General features: G+C 40.4%; 1 protein-coding gene across 8 annotated transcripts in view; it reads left to right on the top strand.

Moving 5' to 3' along the window:
- LOC106746471 (sodium bicarbonate cotransporter 3) overlaps positions 1-22,292 on the top strand; it is a 76,804-nt gene that overhangs the window by 23,822 nt on the left and 30,690 nt on the right. For 6 of the 8 annotated variants that reach the window (XR_001374604.1, XM_014623090.1, XM_014623086.1 and 3 more), the window contains exons 3-7: positions 6,068-6,202; positions 16,411-16,549; positions 17,140-17,359; positions 17,783-17,906; positions 19,098-19,274. Coding sequence is in view for 7 of the 8 variants with exons in the window: in XM_014623090.1 (XP_014478576.1) it covers positions 6,068-6,202; positions 16,411-16,549; positions 17,140-17,359; positions 17,783-17,906; positions 19,098-19,274 (795 nt within the window). In the remaining variant the exon portion in view is untranslated. The remainder of the gene's footprint in view (positions 1-6,067; positions 6,203-16,410; positions 16,550-17,139; positions 17,360-17,782; positions 17,907-19,097; positions 19,275-22,292) is intronic. The other 2 variants (XM_014623088.1, XM_014623092.1) reach the window with 2 other exon arrangements.

Here is a 22,292-nt window from a genome sequence, read left to right as displayed (position 1 = left end):
TTGTAATGTGACTTGTGGGAGTCTGCGAAACGCGATTCAAAATTCGAGGTGACGGATTCACATACATATGGATTGAAAAAATTCGGTAAAAATATCCGACACCAAAAACGAAATGTCGAAGTCGGTTAGTAGAGTATAAAAGCGTCGATTCGTTGATATCGAGCGGTTATATGCGACTTACCCGAATCCGCGTCCTATTTTTGCCGACTATCGCTGTAACCTTCGCATGTGTTATACGTTCGAGGATTCTCCCTCATTATCCTCGATATTTCGATGGGAAAGATCGCAGTTGCAATTTAATGACGTGTGAATTTTTTCACCAGCAATATACGTCAAATTTATGCCATCTCTTGCACCAAAATAAATTTTTTATATAAAAATATTTAACTGGCGAAAAGCAATGCAAAAATATTCCTTAATATGTCAGAACTACACTGCTTCGTTTTGAATATTCGAACATGTAACGAAAAAAGCCATGACGACCGAATAAATTTGTTTTCCCGCTCGTCGAAAGTTCACTTTAGCAACTAATTCAATCTCTCTCATTACGGTCTTCTACAGTGAAATTATCCGCGAAAAATGTCAAGCAACGTACACCACAACATTTTACACGTTCGTATCTCTCGTTATAAAATATTCGTTCAATTTTGCTCGCGTCACTGTTCACCTCGCAAAATGCGCAATATTTAAATAGACGCGAAAACTGCGGAAAGAGATAGAGAGTTTCGATGATTCTTAGCGTTTAGCGCGCATATAAAATTTCCGGCCGCGGGTATTTTATAAAGCGCAGGACACGAGGACGAGCTTCCGTTGAAGCGTCAAGTCTCCAACGGGCAATAACGTAGCTATACAGCCGGTATAGGTCAGTCTGATACGAATCTGGCTTCGGTGTTTGCTCACACGACGCCCCTTTTGCACGTGTAGGTGCTTCGAAAATCGTTACTTCGTTAAACAACGGCGACTACGGATGGGCACATAGCGATGAGCTGACCTCGTGCCCGTCGTCGAGGACGAAACGCCGCGCATGGAGGCCGCATGTGTCGTGACGATTCCGAATCAGCAACGTGCGAAGCTCCCCGGCGCGAAACAAATCGATCGATTGCCGCACCTAGTCGGCGTTTACTCCCTTCGTTTGTCACGAATCGAAGCTTTATTGAACGATTGCTCCCCCCCCCCCCTCGCGGGCTTTAGAAGTAAAGTTTCAACGGACGGTCGATTAATAATCTGCTGATTCATAATCCGCCAATTTTACAACACTTCTCAGGTGAAAAGTGAATCTTTCGTTTGAGAGATCCAGATTGAAATCTAGATTAATATGCTAAGTATAAATACTGCTTTCTTTACGAACCATTTGTTTTTTTTTTCTTTTTTTATAAAGATAGGAATATTTTGTTCGTGAAAAATGTATAACATGTATGTAATGTAAAGAGTATACGTTCGAAAAAAATGTACACGGAGAAAATATTGCAGTAAAAATTGCCACGAGTTTTGATGTATATCCATGAAATATACATCACTAAAGATTATAATACACATTATAATTTCAATCATAATTCCAGTATGGTTCAGCATTACAAAATTTTGCGATAATTTTTACCACAATATTTTTTCCGTGTAGGTGGGATTTCAATTTTTAATATCGCGCAATGCGGAGTCGAAAGTACTTATTAAAACACATCTGTCAAGGTAATAAATATCAAAACGCATATCCAATACGTAAATATTTTGATCAAACGTCATTTTGCTGCCACATGTCGCGTAGTTCTCGACTTTAATGTTCGCCTATATTACCCGAGTAATACGTCACGTGTAATCTTTTGTGACTTTAACGGCACGTATAATGTGAACACCTATCTGTCATTTGAATATCTTTCATTTTTCATGTTTATAATAGTAGACGGAAAGATTTCTACACTGTCACTCTTCGCTCGGTAGCTTTTTTTAAAAAAGCGATCAATGCAATTTTATCTAAATGCCGCATGCACTACGTTATTCGCCGCTTTGTGAGCGTTCTGATTGCACACTCACCATTGCGCGATTTCCCGCAATGTCCAGCCGTGGAAAAAGATAGAGAGTTTCGATGATTCTTCTTTCCAAGCCTTCAGCATCCAGTCGTTGTCTATCAGTCGCATTTTACCTACACTGCACTCGCGTTTGTTTCAACGATTAACGATTTAACATTAACAACGATTAACGGTTATTTAATGATTTAACGACAAGCACATTATATTCCGATGCTTTGAGACGCACTCGCGAGTCATGTATAAACAGATCGCGACCCGAAGACCGCATTTAACATCAAAGGCAAGAAAATAAACATTCCGTCGGCCGATTGTACTTTATAAGAAAACACAATTTTCATTTCAAGAAAACTCTAACTTTTAACAGAAGTGATACGTGCGCATGTTGAATACAACGATCATTTCGACAGAGATAATATTATAATATGTCGCGCGTGAAAAATTTAGAAAATTGATGATAGCGATTATCGTAAAATTTATCGCGAACGAAGCAAGTAATCGCGCTTTTCGCATGTAATGGCGCATTTCTGATGCGCAATCTTGGAACGCAATTCTGATGCGCATTCGATGACGCTCGAAATAATTGCGGGATTATACCGGATGAATCGAAAAAATATATCAAGTATTAGTATCTTTAAGAACAATATTCAATATTCAAGTATATCTAGCAAATAAAATGATTATTTAAAAAAGCAATCCGCTAATTGTTTCGAGCATTATTTCAATGGACGGCACAAACACATACATGCGAAATCCTACACTGAGAAAAAAGTATTTGGTATTCGTGACTATAATTGCTTAGTGAAATAATTATAGACGGGAAGGCTATTTTTATAGTAAGTGTTACTACAATGTTATCGACAATAACCTTGTATGCATATTACTACTACTACACTTTTGTTAGTGCACTTAAAAGAATATGGCCGATGTTGAAAATGACTATAATTCATGGTGAGACTAGTTATTTCTTTTCTCAGTGTACGTGCAAAAATCTCTCATCTAAGTAAATCGCATTGATTTTTTTCTTGATATATGAACACATAAATATACCCACTACCTTACATTTTTGTTGTTGATTCGAAAGCAGGAACTTAGGATCCGCCATGTTCTGCTATAGATCTGAAAAAAAAATATAACAACCAATTAAAGATACAACTGATGCTTTAATAGCGAGAAAAATACACGTCCGAGGGAATTGATCTTTGATGATTATATTTTAATAATTTTTATTTTGATAACTATCCCCACTATGTCCCATTTTTCGATCGTTCAGATCGTGTAAGAGTATGGGAAATCTATAAACTCACCTGCGAGCCGACCCTGCTTGGCCCGAATCGAACCCTTCGATACGGTATCCTGCACTTTTCAGAAACCACACCCGCTGTAAAGTTGCAAACTACATCAGATCTGAAACAAAAAAAATTAAATTTTCTAACTAGCTATATTAAGCCGTTGCGGTCCGCGCTGTATTCGCAATTTCGTCCCAGCCGGTCCGCACAGATTTCGCCAATCGCTCATCCGCTTGGTACCGTTTACTTTGGAAAACTTTATGATGCTACACCGCAGCTCTTATCTTATCTCTTTTAGCGTACGATGAAGACTCTGTCAACGTCGACTCTGACGCGTCATAGGACGCGTTGGAACGAAACGCGGTGTCGAGTGTCACTCGACATAGGACTTGCTGGAACGAAACGCTGTGTCGAGTGACGCTCGACATAAGGCCGCAACGGGTTAATGTGTATATCAATGGATATTAACCTATTAACACAATACAGAAGTTCAAGACAATATATTTTTCTGTTAAATCAACAAAAATGAAATATAATAATTACTCTAAAGATTCGAGAGAATATCACTGCTTAAGACGATCTCACTATAATGATTACGCATATGAAATAACAAAATGCGTCTCGCACGCACTTGAATCGATTCAGAAAAATCGTAAATCATACACGTCGTCTCTCCGTTTACCCTCGCATCAAAGATTGTTATGATAGCTCGACACTTGCTTACGTTATGTATGTGTTCTTTCTGTAGTCACGTGACCTTCAGCCGGTGAAACTTGCTCTGGAGTCCCGTTAGGCAATTCATTCATGAATTTAATGTTCTTTATATCGTGATATCGCATTATGCATTATTTCGTAATAATGTTCTCTATATCCTAATACTGCGTTATGCATTATTCCGCAGTATCGAATCAACCTTTAACATTTAAACCGTCAATATACATAATATACGCGATGACAGCTGCTCGTGACGACCATCAAAGTAAGCAAGGACCTGCATCAAGCTCGAGATAGCTAATCAACATCGGAAAATAGGCAACAATGAGATAATTCCTGATGCGACATAATCCTCGTGTGATAACGGTACAGCGAGTAACAATTCACCGACAGATGCAAGCGCAAGCTTACTCAGATTTGAAATAATCTACGAAATATCACATAGGGTATAATGTCACATAGGGTAACATACCGCAGCGAACCACGTAGTTATGCAATAGGTAATTTCAGATTTTCCAATAGATTTTCCAAAAGAAAATCTAAAATCACTTATTACATAAGCCAACATATGTATCGTGTTCGAGAGAAAGTTACGCTCATACTGATAGAAAATTATTATTATAGTTATTTTCGACACCAAATTACTTTTAATCACAAAAATAGTAGCAACAATTAGACACTATAGAGTAACATTTACTATAGCAATAATGATAATAACCTTACATATTGCTGCTATTATATTTTTATAGTCAAATTAAAAAGCGTACTTTTGGCGCCGAAAATAACTATAATTTTCTATCAGTGTATATCGATATTCAAAATACTCGAAGAACACGATTCAAAGTACACGAAGAAAAAAAGGATTGGTTGAATTAACGTGATAATAAACAAATCGAGTGCGTCTTGGCGAAAAAAGATTGTGATAAATTGATTAACGTGATAATGAACAAGCCGGATGCGTTTTGGTTGAAGGGAACAGAATTCCTGATTCTAAAAGCCGAATTTAATTAGTTAATCGCATTAATATGTTTGCTAACCAATATTTGGGTGCTGTCGATTTTTTAATATAACTCGATATGTTTATAAACGCTATCACAAGAAGCATTATTAATTAATTAATACTATATATTACTATACTGTACTGATATATAATCTGCATAAAAGGGAATCACCCCATTAATAAATTAAATTAAATTAAAATTAAATCAAATCTAGTTCAGTGATTTACATACAGAAATCAGCTTAATTGGATCAATTTGAAAATAGACAACTAAATATGTTGAAGGAAATTCAGAATTTCTGATAATAAAGATTAAATTCTATTTTCTTCAATCAAAATATATTTGGTTGTCCATTTTCAGACTGATCCAACCAAATTAGTTTCTTAGTGTAATTCTTTGAACTAAATTTGATTTAATTTTAATTTAATTCAACTTAATAACGGGATAATAGAAATTCTGTTTCCTTCGATGAGAACACATTTATTTCGTTCATTACCGCGTCATAATTCAACCAGTCCGCTTCCTCCGTGTACGAATGTTACATTTTATTAATTAATACACCCCTATGATCGTCGTAAGCGCACATTTACACTCGCTCATTATCAGAAAATCGGCACACGTGCACACCTGTTGACGTATTTTCATTTTACGTCGAAACAGCCGTGCACACGCGAGCGCGTAATGACTGCTCGCGTTTCGTGCACAATCCCCGTGTAAATCGGAGCCCATCGAGGTCGAGACACGAATAGGAAGAGATCATCCTTTCGTCTTCGCGCGGGAACCCCGCTGCCCCGGTTCGCGTGCGCCTTCCGTTCGCGGCGGGATCCTTACGCGATCGAATGTCACCGATCTAATTTTCCCTCGTACGACGAAAAGAGAGCCGCGTGCGCTTCTCGCATGTGCCACTTCGTCCTAAGAGAGAGAGAGAGAGAGTCACGCTAAATCCGCCCGCGTATCGACCACCACTACCATCATCACCACCACCGCCCCGCGGTCGAGAGAGACACTGTGTGACGAGATCGTTCCTTTCATCTGCTTCCAGGTCACAGGGCGCACACGGTGTACGTAGGCGTGCACCTGCCGGGAGAGAGGAGACACCGTCGTCATCATAAACACCATCATTCACAACGGCAGTCGTACCCCTGCGGTAAGGAGGATGCCGACAACGAAAGGCCGAGTAAGTCGATCCTCTTTGTCTCTCGCATCGAGCCCCGATCGAGTCTCGTCGATAATGATGTCGCATTACGGGACACTTCGATCCTGTTCAAACGCTCCGAAAGCGCGCGAATAATGACGACGAGCGCGTTGTGTGGGACTCGTGGTAGTCTCGGGACACCCACGGAACCGTTCTCGCTGATCGTTAACTCGATGATGGTCGATCGGTCGGTCCTTTAATGCGCGAAACGTCGTCGAAACGTATCTTAAATCGTGCGTCTAGTGTACGTACGTACGTTTACCGTGAGGACGAGATGCAATTTCGAAGAGCGAGCTTGTTTTTTGTACTCGGAATGACTTTATACGTGCTACGTGGTATAGTCAGTGGAAGACAGGTTGTTGCAATACCGCCTTCTTTTTCTCAATGAGTTTATATCTCGTGCCCGGTAGGAGAATTCGTTTTTAAGTAACCCTCAGGAAAGAGATTTTCCTGCCGGATATCGCTGATGCGTTCGACGAGTCGATCATGATTATGTTTTTTCGGCGTAAATTCGTGGCGAGTGAGGATTTCCCTCGAATTCAGCTCGAAAAAGCTCTCGAAAGCGCTCACTTTTCACGAGTTCACGCCGGAGGAGGAGATTTATGATTCGACCTTCCGAAGTTCATCGAGGTAAGTGTCGCAACCTTTCTTCCACTACGGTTGAGTACTCGACACCGTTGAGCCGCGCGAGTACGATTTATATTCTCACGGCACGTGTAAACAAGTCGGCGGCGGTATCGTAATGCATTTCTGTCAATAGACGGATGTTTCAAATTCCGCGGTTTATTAATGGAACGTTGCTGCGGCGGACGCGGTGAGTCGTGTGTGCGGTGCGTTTAATTATGCGCGCGATATTACGCGCCCTACGGCAATATAGGATGGCAGAGTTCAATTCAGAAAGTAATATTAGAAGAATATTTTTATGTAATATGCAGATACCATACAGCGTTTTCCAAAGTTTCATGATAGTTGTATAGCTAGTTTTTAACTCTGGTGAAACCCGACGTCATTGCAGCCATCATTGAAAATAAGACATCATAAATGAATATTTATAAATATTTTAAGAAAATTATGCCCATTTTTACTCGTTTTCGTACACTTCATGGAAATATTCACTAATTAGCACAATAGTATTCATTTTAGATACAAAACAATATTAAAATACAACTACTTTTGTTAACATCTTGGCCTACTATAGATCCTCCATTTTTACTTTGTAATTCTGATCTTGGATTTGTATTCTATTGTAAGTCTAAAAACCCATAAAAACAAGTCAATATTAAAGTACGACTACTTTTTGTATTTTTGTCTGCTATATTGAATCCACCATTTTCAATTCTATATACCTGATTTCGGATTTATAATCCGGATTCGGATTTATAATTAATATCGATCTGACATATTATTAAATATAGCTTTGGTGGCAATCTAATTAAACTTCGAATTATGACCACTGTTTCCGATCTACCAGTCCAATGTACGCGGTCTCGGATGAGCTCGCGCTAGGGATGTCCCGATTCGTATCGACACTTTGAAACATCGATATAAGGCCATTTGATATTCAATATTTTGCGTTAATACTTTGAATTTCAATATCGTAGCGTATCGGTTAAAAGCCCATCAATTGATTCGACACAAGGCACAATTTGATTGTGATCCGTTATTGGATGATACACTGTAAATCCAAAGCGTGTAATTTTATGCACTTATATATTTAAAATCATGTAATCCGACTACATTATTTTATACACATAAGTGTGTAAAATTATCCAGTTTAAATTTGCAATGTACTCGTAAATACATTCTCATTTCAAGACACTCTCGAATGCTGTCTTCAGAAATTAATATGACCTCATTCATCAAGGGTTATTAAAGTAATACGGACGCGAACTAAATGGGCGCAGTTCGTACGCATTTTCTCAGGAGGCTCGTCGAAATACGCCAGTATGACAGCTCTTAAATTTCTCTTTGACAATACATAGAATTAAGTATTTTATCATCATTCAACAAATAAGATAATATCTAAAAGACGTATCAAAAAATAATGATATACTCTAATATCGATACATTCGTAATCAATAATTCGGTGTATCAGTATTATATATTTCGATTGATATCGATACAAAATATTGATATTTTATGCCGCTCCACATCGTCCCTAGCTCGCGCTCAGAACACGCGAACACGCGCAAATGATCAAGGATATCGTTAAGTGATCCATCGCGTCGCATGTTAACCGTATCGCGCGCGAGGAAGTTCCCTCTCGACGATAAAGTTACGGTTCTTCCGGATCAACGTCAGCGATCTCGGTCACTGCAGCGTATGTGTGTGTGAAAATAAACGCATAATCCCGCTCTCGTAACTCACGCCGGCATAAATGAGTTTACTCCGACGAAGACGCGCCTCGGCTTCGACAGAGCGACAATGCGCCGGAAACTCAAGGCAAGCTGAAGAATGGTGTCAAGGGGGCGAGTGCTCAGACGATCGTGTAACCGATCAGTCGCTCTCGGAACTTGGAAGTTCCTCTCGCTGACAACGGCCGCCCCTATCGTGATGTGCGAAGATTTCGCGAACGTTCGGCGGACGTTTCGTTACACACGAGCATACGTGTGTCTCTGAGGGAGCGCCGAGGAAACCCTGTTTTAACAATGAATTCGTCGTCGGATCTCGTAGTACGGTCACACGGCGCTCGTACTATTTGCAACGCTCGAAATTTGGCATCGGCGCGCGATTGCGTTTCCTGCAGGCTTCGAGAATGGCTCACGTACGCGCAAATTTTCAACGAATGCGAGAAATCGATTCCCCCCCGTTGCTCGACTCGTTCGCCCATCTCTTTCTATAACATAATACTATCCTCTTCTCACAATCTTCCTCGCGAAACGTTGACAGCGAAGGAAAAATACATGATCGCCGCGGTTTCTCGTTCCCGTAATTTCGAACAATTTCGCAACGCCAATGGCGATCTGTGCGGGCCGCAAATTGTTATTTTGTCGGATATCGTATTTCGTTACGTGGAAGCTACCTCGACGGAATAATCATCGCTCGAATATTCCGTTTGTCGGACGCCAAGCCGTAGACTCTCGATAAATAGCGTGAGCATTTTAATTAAACGCCGCGCAGAGCCCGGCTCACCAATCATATTATTATTCGTGCGCATTTTCGCAGCGCCGCGCGGAAATGCATCCGCCGTTCTTCATTTTCGTTGTTTCGCGCTGGCGAGAACGGTCGGATAAATATAGCGGACGTTAAAAAACGGATTGCGCCGGTCTAAAAATGGAACGAGGGCCCCCGCCATTTTACATCTCGCGACGGTGCGAGTCTCGCAGTTTCGCGACGGCACCATCGTTTCGCCCTCGCGGATTTAATTCCGTCGCGGACAATGCGCTCGTTACGCGACGCATTGTCCGACTGACCGTGCCGCGAAATCGGGCCAGTTTTTGGGCCAAAAAACCGCCGGCTATGTCGATACCGCTTCGCGGCCTCGACGCGGTGTCGCGCTTTTGCGGCGCTATCGAGCCGTACGTGGCAGCCCGCCAACCACTTGTCAAGACTTACCCGGGTATTCACCTTACTCCTGATACACCGAGTATAGAGGGATAACCGATATCGAGGCGACGCGGAAGCCTTTTGACCTTTTTTCCAAAAAAAATTCCAAGCGCAAAATATCTCGCTCACATGCAATGTCTCAGTCACATGGAATAATTCGTATTGTGAAGACTGGTCTCAATATTTCCTTTCGTTGGCATTGGGAATTTCGCATTAGGATTTGGAGACTCAAAGAGATTGGAGGAGAAAAAAAGTTGTAAAGGAACAGATAATTGTTGCTTGCCCAGTGATGCTGTGCGCTAATAAAAATGTAAATTTGCGTCGGTACTATAACAATGAAAAATAGAAGCGAAAAGGAGACGGTTGTCAACAAGATCGAGCTTGCCAACGAGAATTATTAGACGTGTGAATTAACACTCGCGAGACTCAGACTAAACTTCAAGGCTAGTACTCTTGGTTGTAAATTTACGATCATTGATTGTAGATTGTGAGAGAAGAATTGGTCGCAAAAATTCGTATTTACGAGCCGTTATTCGGCTTCTGATCAATATTCTTTGTTGTATGAAATAAATACTGATACAGATTAACGAATAATCGGCGATTTATGAAGCAAAAATTATTTGATAAATACCACGAATTATATATGCCGACCTAAATTTCAACTCGGAATATCTCTTTGTTCTCGGCGAGTTCGTCAAATGCCGGTTAAAGCCGGAAACGTGCTGTATAACAAATGATTCAACACACCTCGATATATATGGCGCGTCGCTGTCCTCGATTTAGCATTCTGTTCCCGGCTGCTCCGAATATTCCGTCGTGGTACTGACACTCGCGTAGACACGATTCAATCGAAGAAACCATATTAATGAACGCGATGTCGAGAAAGCCCAATTGCATATTTTGAGAACCAGAATGAAGGCTAAATTACCGTGATACACGCACGCAACGTCGCAGTACGTGCACGTCGTCCGTCCGCCGTCGATACGTTATGACTCGGGCACGAGAAAGTTTGTATACGACGCACGAGTGTCAAAACAATGGGCAAAAAGGGCTACGTCATTTCCCGTCGATTCTTACCCGCCTAAGGCCGAAGATCAACGTTTCCAGAATATCGCACCTTGGATTTGCCGATGTTTTCTTTTTCGCTTCTGTTAAAAGGCTTATCAGTATTGTACCAGATCCAGACGTATATTTTTATAGATGGACTGGGAATTGTTACATTATTACATACCAATTATTACATAGAAAAAATAATTAATCTTAAATCAAGAATAAATATTCTCATATATAAGCAAGGATATTATAATCTTTTTAGAAAATTTTTAGGCTTGATTTAATTGAATTTGCATTGATGCAAGTATTACTTGAACTCAATTCAAGACTCAAAATTTTCTAAAATTATTGTAATATTTTTGTTTGTATATGAGAATATATATCTCGATTTAAAACTACTTTTTTCTGTATACGCACAATATTATCTTTATTCTTTCATAACTTTTCTTATTCAGTTCTTTTGAATCTCCAAATTTATCAAAATTAACTAACGTTAATTTCTAAAACAGATTAACAGATATTACGATAAGCAGATTATGAGAGAGAAAAACTTGTTATTTCAACCATTCATTATTTGTTTCATCCATTTTAATTGTTTAATATATGTATTTATCGCAATGTGCGGTTCGGTTATATTATTATTTAATTTAATTAAAATTTGGCTCATTGAAATTGTGAATAAAGATTCGTAAGATACTGAAATATTCGAATATGAATAATTCAATAGCCAATACAATGTTATATCTCGAGATTCCCCGTTGGGCCCTCAAATTCGACTGAATTTACGGGGTTAACGCAGAAGCAAAATTTCAACTCGGGGTGTTCTCCTTCTTTTTCGCTGTTTAAATCCATAGTATTAAATGCCTCGCAATTAGCAACTAATCGAATTAAGATCTGCGAGTGAAGTTTATGCGAAACTAATTAAGAAGGAAGTCTTGTTTTCTCTTCGGGCTCTTAAGCGTAATTCTGCGGGAACTCTTCATGCTACTTAATGGCGAATTAAAACAAACATTTTCCACGGTCGAAAATTCCCCGCGCTCGCACGTACGAAGTAAGTGCACTCGAGTAAAATCGCGTACCGAGGCGAACTGTCGCGAAATATACTTTATCTAGAGATAAAGAGCTACAAGACGACACGAAGTAACTGATCACGTTGTTCATCCGTGACGAAACGAAGCGCGATGAAGACTCGCAAGAAACTTTCGGAACATTTCAATTGATGGACTTCCGAGGCGACAAGTCGATTTTCCGAGTTTCCTCTTTAGTAACAGATGGACCGAAACGGTAGAGAAATGGTAGGGAAAGAATGGAAGCAAAGTGGATCTCCCGAAGGCTTTCGCGGAAAATACACAAGTCAGGGAAACTCGTTGCAATTTCTTAGCCGATTGAGTACAGCGTTAACCGCTTAATTTCGGCCGATCGTCGATATCGAAAGCTCGCGACGCGAAGTGTTTGTGTTTTCGACCTCAGTCCGCTTTATCTCTCACTCGCGGTATCTTCGGTAAAAATAAATTGTGAATATCGAAATGTGTCATTTTGATAAGCGATAATGAGAAAATAATAATAAATATCGAGTGAAAAAATCAATATTACAGAATATTAACTTGTCGGTATATATATTTATATATCTTTTTAACGGTCTCTGCGCGACGCGTTAGAAATTTGTTATCGAAGCAGTCTCGCGAAGACTGTCATCTCATCTTGTCGTTAGCGCTTTTGCCGCGCGCAAATTACTAGCCAAACATTGAACGACTTCTAAGCGTGTATTAGTTATCGAAACAGAGCAAACAAAACGAACTCACGAGCGAGAGACTTAAGTGCCGGCTTTAACGCTTATCGACGGCGTGGATAAAGCCTCACGGTAAACATAATCAAAATAAGTCGCCAAACCTTTTATATTTGGTAACGTTCAATCTTGCTTTTAGCGAATCCGCGCGCGGGATGAGTAAACGAAGATATTTCTCGCTACGAGCGCGCGCACGAAGCTGAGTCAGTGTCGCGATTATTCTCGTATTTACGTTTGTATTTTGCTCGGATCGAGAGAACCTCAATGAGACAATAACGATTCCTTTTCGCGTCACTTAGTTTCAACGAGCGATAAATGATTGTACCATATTATAACAAATGATTTCCATCACGCGGTAGAAAGGCGACGGGATCTCAAGTTTCCTCCGTAAGAATGTACACAGGAAAAAAAGTTTCGCTAGAACAGCAAATTGTTAATGTAATGACAGCAAAAAGATTTGTCACGCGGAAAAGAATAATTTTTCCGTTGTAACAAAAAGTTGCTGCGATAGCGATAAAATTTAATTTACCAATAACCAAATATTAATACTTTATTTTTTCATTACTTTACCAAATATTAATATTAATATAACATATTAATAACCAAAAATTAATACTCTTAACAAATCTTTTTGCTGTCCAAACAAACTCTTTGCTGTCACTATATTAATAAACAACTTGCTGTTCTAGCAAGTTTGTTTTCTCCGTGTATCCATAATGTAAAAATATAAGATGAATCATTACATATAATGACAGAAAAGTAAAAAATCAATAAAATTTTTGCTTCGAAATTAGCACGAAATTCAAATACAGTATTGGTGAACACGTATGACAGAAATACAAACAAAATTAAAATTTGTAAAAATAATACGAAGATTCGTAAATTAATATAAAAATACGATATAAAATAACATAACGTCAAATAATTTCTCCTACATTGATTAATAAGGAGTAACGGATAACTCCTAAACACACATCACTGCTAGCAGCCATGTTGCTTATTACAATTTAGGTCAAATTTTGATTGGTCAAAGAGAGCAGCCACCATATTGGACGATTGCGCATCCTCAGCAATAATATATCTTATCTTTTTACACCATGAACGTACCGAATCTTCCTTCTTTTTCTTTCCCTTCTTAATTTTTCCACCCTCTTCTTCTTTACCCCGCCTTATTCATATCGGCAACGCGAGGAACAGAGGGAGAAAGTCATTCCGAAATTAACGAATCTTAACCCTCTCTGCGTGATCCGAATGACACGGAATGCAACAACGTTGACGTTGCAGGACAATTGTTGATGGCGCGCAGAGGTCGTCTCGCTAGCATCTGCGACCCCGCCGGCGAGATGATATGTAAGCCACCCTTAGACATACGCACGAGATTCCTTTGTGTGATGCAAAAACGTTTGACACGCTCATGGGCCGTTCGTGCATCCTGCAACGCGCTGTGCGACGCGAGTCCTCGTCGAGTCCTCGCCAGGTTCTCGCCGAGGGTTATTTCTCACGTGCTTCGCCGTTGTGCCACGGTCATACAGCACAAGATTCGACGACCTCGAGATCGTCCGCGAGATCAATCGCCGCGTATTCACTTGTGATCGTGTCAGTGATAAATAGAGAGAGAGAGAGAGAGAGTGAAGGAGAGAGGGAACTGATGTAATATTGTGCAGAGATTTTAAGACTAATCTGTCGTCTGCGCGCGTGACTCGTTCGACAAGGCGCCGAGTGATCGCGATAATCGCGTCACGTGCGTCGACGTGTACTTTATCGAGCACACAGACGCTGCATAGTTTGTGTATCACGACGGATATCGTCTCGATTTGTTGGTTATCATTATGTAAAGGCGATTGTATCACCGTCTCAGGCTCATGTCATGTACCTAAGTGCTTCGCTGTGAGCGTGCGTTGCAACGCACACGTTCACAAACTGCCGGACATGTCGAATACAAATTATGTATACCGAGGGATAACGCCCGGGTTTACGCAATGCGCCGGTCACGATGAATATTTACAGTCTTGCGGGATGTACGAGCGGCGCTGAAATTTATCGAAGCACCACGACACACTACGTAATTCCGGAGCAGGGTAACAACGCTGTTTTTGCGTTCAATGATGCAAACGCACGAGCGCGCGAACGCGATGAAGACGTTGCTTTACGCGATACCAGACGCGAGTGAACGCACGACCCGAGATTGAGTCACTTTGAAATTTCATTTCGTGTTATTATGCAGCGAGTAATGTAGAATGTTAGTTCGGTAATTTGAATAATTAACGTACACACTTGGGCGTGCTTTTTCCCTCTTCTTCTGTTTCAAACGCTGTACTTAATGACACTCATTGCAAAATCTCTCAAGAAGACTTATGGGGGAACTTCGCGTTATGCGAAGAATATGCAAGAGCAAATGTAAAGACTCTAAGATAGTAGTAGTAAATCTAAGATCACTTGGAATAATAAGTTAAAGCGTTTAAATAACCGAAAGCATCGAAATCGCACCCATTAGAAACGGTTTGAGTAAACCTTGGGTAAGTTCGGCTGAAACATTCAAAGTAATTTAGCTAATGCGCAACAGTCTTCCTCGGTCCGACAACAGTTATAAATAGAGGAACAGGTCGGCGGAGAAACACGCGTTTGGGGCTTTCCTCGTTATTTAAATATTAAAATAGTGTTTTACCCGACTCTGAGACCGACACGCATACATCCGAAACACAACATAACAGTTTATACGATCGTCTTCAGTTTGGAGGATCCTGTCTTTTTTACTCTGCTTTCTGTGTGTCTTCTTTCTCTTTCTGGAAGAACTTTTCTAACATGCATGCGTCATTTATCGTGGTCGCGCGCTCGCGCGTGTCTACACATTTACGTGCATATACGTGCGTATACAGTATACTTTACGCCATTCAGTCGATCGATCAACGTCAACCCTCCCTCATTCCGCCCCGAAATTAACGCAATCGCGCGGTAAGACGGCACCCATCGAAAGCGTCGATACTTTCCCTCTGTCGCGGAAATTATTATTGTCGGATATTTTTTTTTTAGTGTATTTGAGCCGTCAGCCCTCGTCAAATATTCCTCCTTCATCTCTCGTCATCTCCCTCCCCACCCTTTCTCTTTCTTTCTCTCCCTGAACATGGACCTCGCTGTGTACCATATTCCATCAGAAAGAATCTATATTTTCTCCTTTGTATATTATATTATACGCTACGCAGTGTTTTCTTTTTCCTTTTTGATTCTGAACACTACGTAAATATGCATTCGCTGGGAGATGCGCGGAGAATGAAATGCGAACGTTGGCATGTTTCAAAAATCGATAGTTTATACTTGCTTGCACACATCGCTCTGCACGTAATCGGAAACGAATCTTCCGTATCTTGATAATCTCGCTGTTAATCATCGATTGGCGCGTGAGCTCTCATAAACATTGTCGCTAATTAACTCTTCCACACACACACATATAGATACACATATGTATATCGGATAAACAATATTATGTACATAACGGAAAATCAAAGCCTCAATCTCGACACTCGTAATAACTTCCAAGATATATACTGTACGTATTTTTACATCCATCGGAGAATTCTTTAATCGCATCTAGATGGACGTTCTTTATCGCGAGCGATGTTTCACTTTCAACGGATATCTTCATCGATCTTTCGCCTATTTATTATCTCTTGTCGTACTTGACATACACTCTAATAAATGTGTCTGAATCTTGTATGAACATTGTACATATATGCATATATTTTTGTACTTCTGTCTGCGAATGCAATTTCGAGGAACACGGCGATTCACACTCTCTCTGATTGTTTAGTCACCCCGCCGGCGCAGAGGGTGCAGTTCATCCTCGGCGAGGACGTCGGTGACGATGCGCACGAGTCGCATCCGCTCTTCTCGGAGATGGAGGAACTCGTCAAGGATGGCGACGAGATGGAATGGAAGGAGACCGCGAGGTAAAGTTCGAATTGCGATGCCGACAATTCGATTCGTTGATTTAGTCCTTTGTGCCGCGGGAACGCCTTCCTTCCAATGCGCAACGATGTTACGCTTTGGAATCGTCGTGGTTTCTAGATGATGTTTCGTCATATGAGAGATAGCGTGGAATTCTCCTCATTTCGCACAGTAATGTGGCACACAATATATCGCTGCAGCGATATATACAGTGATGTATATACAATTTTAAAAGAATATAATTGCGCCGTTCGTCTCTCTCAGACTTTATATTTTGATATAAAAAATGTTTCTAACAGTGTGTTTTTTTTTAATATTCTAATAATACATTTTTTCATTTGAATGCGCTTTTTAATGTCGGAAAATATGAGATAAAAAAGATAAAAAGAGACAATATTTTTTTTTAACTCTTTTAAGCGAACATACAGAGCGAATCGGAATTAATATCTATTCACTTTGTTATCTCTGGAATATTTCCAAATAAATGATAATAAAAATGATAATTCGTGTATATTTTTAATTCAAAAAAGGACGGCAAAAAATAATCTCGCGTGGACTGTATATTTTACATACGCATATATACTATGCGCAGGTGGATCAAGTTTGAGGAGGATGTCGAGGAAGGTGGCAATAGATGGAGCAAACCTCACGTTGCGACATTATCGCTGCACTCGCTGTTCGAGTTGAGGAGCCTCATCTTAAACGGAACCGTTATGCTCGACATGGAGGCGGTCAGTTTGGAGCAAATAGCCGATCTTGTCCTCGACAACATGATCAACAAAGGAGTACTGCAGATCGAGTTGCGAGAGAAGGTAAGACCGCAGGGCAGGAAGTGAAATATCACACATACCACCAAAATAGGCAAATCTTCGTGACATTTCTCCGAATAGGTCGTGCGAATACATAATGTGCTTATAAACTTACTTTGACGTTCAATCTAGTGCACATAAAGCTCGCTGTTAAAGTTCACACGTTCCCGTTAAATGGGAGATAAGTTATCGGTTAACGAAAATAGCAGCATTTTTATCGAATAGCTGCCGTCACCCTGAAAAATCCGTTGGCGGTTTTTGTTGACAGTTAAAAAATTAAAAGTTCTTGAAATCCTATGTTAAGTTACTAATATCGCGTTGCTCTTATATATTTATCGAGATATCGTACGCATGCATGCGCGTATGTATACACATATATATGTCTTGATCGATCGATCTGACGGAGTATTATTAATATCGTCTCAGGTGAGAGAAGCCCTCCTCGTCAGACACCGGCACCAGCACGAAAGGCGCAAAGACAATAACATGTCGAGGTTACCGATTATAAGATCGTTAGCTGAGATAGGACGCAACCATTCCTCGTCAAAGAGTAAGTTTTCACGTTACTGCCTCTCGTCTCAGTGTCGGTAATCATTTTTTTGACAGGTCAACGATGACTACACGAATAATGTACATAGTTGTTCCAATATATATATCGAGCACACGGACACTCTCGAAATTGCGAGAAACAGAGACCGCTCCAGCATTAATTAGCACCGCATTTGGCTTACTTAATATCTTCCGCTGTCTCGAAGTGCGTGTGCGCGCTTTACTTTTTTCCCTTCTAAATTAATTTTGTTATTATATTTAGTTTCCCAGTCTTCCCCTTCTTGTAATTACGTTGCGTTTTTCTTTATTTTCTCGCGCTACCGTGCTGTTGATTTTTCATTATCTAAATTAGTCTAAGCTTAATTAGATATTTTTTACACACGACTTCTGATGATCCGACGTAATCGCGTTCTTAGACGAAATATAAAAATATAAAACTAGAAAATTGGAAGAAAAGAAAAAAGTGAATGTCGATATCAACACACGGTATTTCCAAACAGTTATCCATCTTGGTACTAACCCAACATTGTTTGACTTCAGTGATCGAATGAGTACTGGTATTCTCGACATGGTATGAACGTTGGAGAAATTTATGTACTTATACGAGCATTTGTGCTATGTAATTGAGAAACCCATTTAGTCGAATCGACTAAATTCTTGTTTGACTATGGGCAAACAAATTTTTTGTTTATGAGAACCAAGGATTTAGTTCTCTGAACCAAAGGTTTTGTTCTTTGAAACCTCTGAAACTTCAGAGAACCAAATCTTCGGTTTAGACAATTAAACTTTGGTTATCACAACCAAAAAATTTGTTTGCCCATAGTCAAACAAGAATTTAGTTAATTCAAGTAAATGGGTTTCTCAGCATATTAAGCCTCATCAATTAAGATCGACGCGAATTCATATGTGAATCGCGCGATTACGATCCGGATGTCTTTAATGCGTCGATATAAATTTCGATACGCCTTCATCTTCGATATCGGGTCATCGGATGTCCGCCTTCCCCATTTTAATTTAAGTTGATTTAAGTTGTTTCTTTTAATTTTTCTAATCCTGTTTTTTTGTTCACATTATTACCTGCATTTTCGTTAAAGACCACCCTGACGGCGGTGGCATGACGAAAGAGCCGGTTCCTCGGCCTAGGACGTGCTAACCTTGCTAAAAACACGTACGACACAATCGACATTTTCAGATTGCGACTGTACATGTGGTATGCATGCCTTGTTGACGTCAGATTTGCAGGAGCGTCGCGAACCCAGGGACACCTATATGCCCCCCGTCGCCCGCAGCAGCAGTTGCCCAAACTCGAACACGGCCCCGCTGTCGAAAGAGGCGAAAGACCTCAAAGGGCCATATCTTCTAGTTCCAGGTACCACTCAGGCCAGTCCGCTAAGCAGCCTTGGATTGCGGTGCTTTCGTGGCTTTTCTAACCACACCCCATCGGAACAACCCACTAACAACTACAACATGCGTGTATCGATCACCTCGCAAATTCCCATTCGCTTTGTGCTGCCGTCGGAAATTAATACGCAAACGAAATTTCCATGAACCCCGAGTGGATCAACAATTGCAACATAAATCTCGAAAAACGATGGAATGGGAACATACGCGATGTTCCCTTGTTTGATCGCGGTGAAAACGAAATTCGTAAAGGACGATGGATAAAATGGCTAGTTTTGGTTCCCGGAGTGACAAATAAAAACAACATGTTTCTTTGTAGTTTTTGAGCTGCTGAATTTGATTCTGACCTTTAAAATACTTATTTGTCGGGAAAGCATTAACCCGTTGCGGTCCGCGCTGTATTCGCAATTTCGTCCCAGCCGGTCCGCACAGATTTCGCCAATCGCTCATCCGCTTGGTACCGTTTACTTTGGAAAACATTTATGATGCTACACCGCAGCTCTTATCTTATCTCTTTTAGCGTACGATGAAGACTCTGTCAACGTCGACTCTGACGCGTCATAGGACGCGTTGGAACGAAACGCGGTGTCGAGTGTCGCTCGACATAGGACTTGCTGGAACGAAACATTGTGTCGAGTGACGCTCGACATAAGACCGTAACGGGTTAAAATCAGCATATTAAATATCTAGTACCGTAAATTATTATTGTTGAACTTTACGAACGTATTTATTCGTGTTTTCCTGCTGGTAAAACATGATAATGCCTTCATCTTTAATAATTCATTTTCTGATCAGCCTACATCCAGGCATTCTATACAATGGAATCTCTTTATAGTCGCATCTTCGAGACCGAAATGTGACCATGTTCTATTTTTTTTTTNATTTGTTCTTTTATGTATGATATATAAATTTGCATTCATTAAAAGTACTTTACTATTGGTAGTATTTTACTACTGGAAACTAAGATTTACATAAAAAATATTTTTAAGCACTAAGATCTGCCTTGATCGAATAAGACCTTCATTTATTAATTTATGTTGTTCACATATCAGTCGATTTTCACTTAATATTTATTTTATTATATTTTACACTTTCATTAATACTTCATAATAACTTCTTATATATTTAATAGCTTTGTATTGTTGATTTTAATATTTTCCCGACAAATTAAAATTTTTTAAAAGTCAGATTCAGTATAAATTAATATTTTTTAGATTCGGTAGTTCCAGAACTACAGAAAAACATGTAGTTTTTATTTGCTACTCCGGGAGCTAAAATCGGCCTATTTTATCTATTATCTTTTTTATTTTTTCAACACATATGATATCTCGATTTTAAAACGGCAACTTGCAAAAGCGTGATAGGTTTGAAGAATGAGCGATACACTGAACTGTAATTTAGTATTATGTGTGCTACAACGTGTGCCGGTCGAGCGAGGATCGAGGAGGTGATCTCGATCGTCGTTGGGTCCGTCGCGTTGAATTTATAAGCCATCATCATGGTCATTTGTGTTCACCGGAAACGATGTTTCTTGGTGACGGATCGCTGGTGGATTGTCCATATTAATTGACCAATGTAGAGTCCATCGCGAATCCTCGGCGAATCATCGAGGCTGCTCGTCGTTCCCGTCGAATCAAACCAACCTCGCGCGATTTCAGAGCCCAACCTGGTCGACAAATCTGTGACATCGTTTTCTCTTTTCTTTTGTCAGACGAATTCGGCATACCCCACGTGGTGGGATTCACGACGTGGTTCGCGATGTGTCCGCTAAAAGGTAGCTAGCCTCGCCAGGTGGTTTATTCTCGATTCTATGAATCTCTGCACACAAAAATTCTACTACTCACCATTTCTGCCGTCTATTCTAGAGTCTCTTCTCTGTTGTTATCTTTCGTATTCTCTATCATGTTAAACTCGCGATCGACGCGCCTCACTTAACGGCCTCGTCGATCTCGCCACTTACTATTTTAATTATCTCGATGGGACTGTAACTGTCTAATTGTAGAGATTGTTGCACAAGAACTTGGATTGTTCGTTTGTTCTGGCCATTCTGCGCGCGCGAAGCGAGAATCACGAGGATCACTGCAAGTCCAAGTGTGTAATTTTACACACTTTGCGGAGTTATTTTTTACATATTTCACTTACACGTGTTATTAGTGTAATATTTTATACAGATAAATGTGTAAAAATTACAATTTTATACACATAAATGTGTAAAAACTACGCGATAAATTCAAGTGTACAATTTTTACACACTTATGTATGTAAAATCATAATAATAACACGCGCATAAATCCGTAAAAAGTGACTACACGTGAAATTACGCATTTGGATTTGCAGTAATCATCACAATGATCTCGTTAGCGTGAACGTCGAAGACGATCGAGGATGTCGGTGTCTTCAATCGCGGAACGCTCGCGACATTTCCGCCTTGGATTTCCGCGGAATTGACTTTGCTCGCGACGACGAGAGAACGGTAAGGTGACTCTCTGTCAAACACTGTCGTCAACAAGAGAGAGAGAGAGCAAAACTCGACGACGCTGCAATGGAGAACTCGTCCGACTTATAACGGTCGCGACTACTGTACGGCGGTTTCGGCAAACGGAAATTCAAGTCGATCGCTAAAGCCAACCTGATCGATTCCTCGGTGCAGGTGTTGTCCTGATATTCCTGATAGTCATCGAGAAGTGGAATTGATTGTGGTCGCTAACCTCGGATACGTCCACGCTATGGGAAGTGGATTGTGGTTGCCGAGCATAATCCGCATCCTCGCAACACATTCGGCATTAAATATGACCGTCCAATTATGATTCTCCCATTGGATCGCAGATACGTTTATCCTCGGTACGGGCAGATGGAACTTCTGCGAATCGCGGACGGGCGCATTTAGCGTCGAACGCGCGGCGAGAGTGCAGAAGGGTCGATATTTCAGATGGTACTTTAATGTGTTTACGAATAATCGGTTTAATTCCTCCGCCGAACGTGACAT

Source organism: Dinoponera quadriceps, unplaced genomic scaffold (genome assembly GCF_001313825.1).
Source record: "Dinoponera quadriceps isolate SergipeBrazil2010 unplaced genomic scaffold, ASM131382v1 scaffold1850, whole genome shotgun sequence".
NCBI lineage: Eukaryota > Metazoa > Arthropoda > Insecta > Hymenoptera > Formicidae > Dinoponera > Dinoponera quadriceps.
The sequence above is the reverse complement of the archived record's forward strand: the minus strand, read 5'-3'. Positions and strand labels throughout refer to the sequence as shown.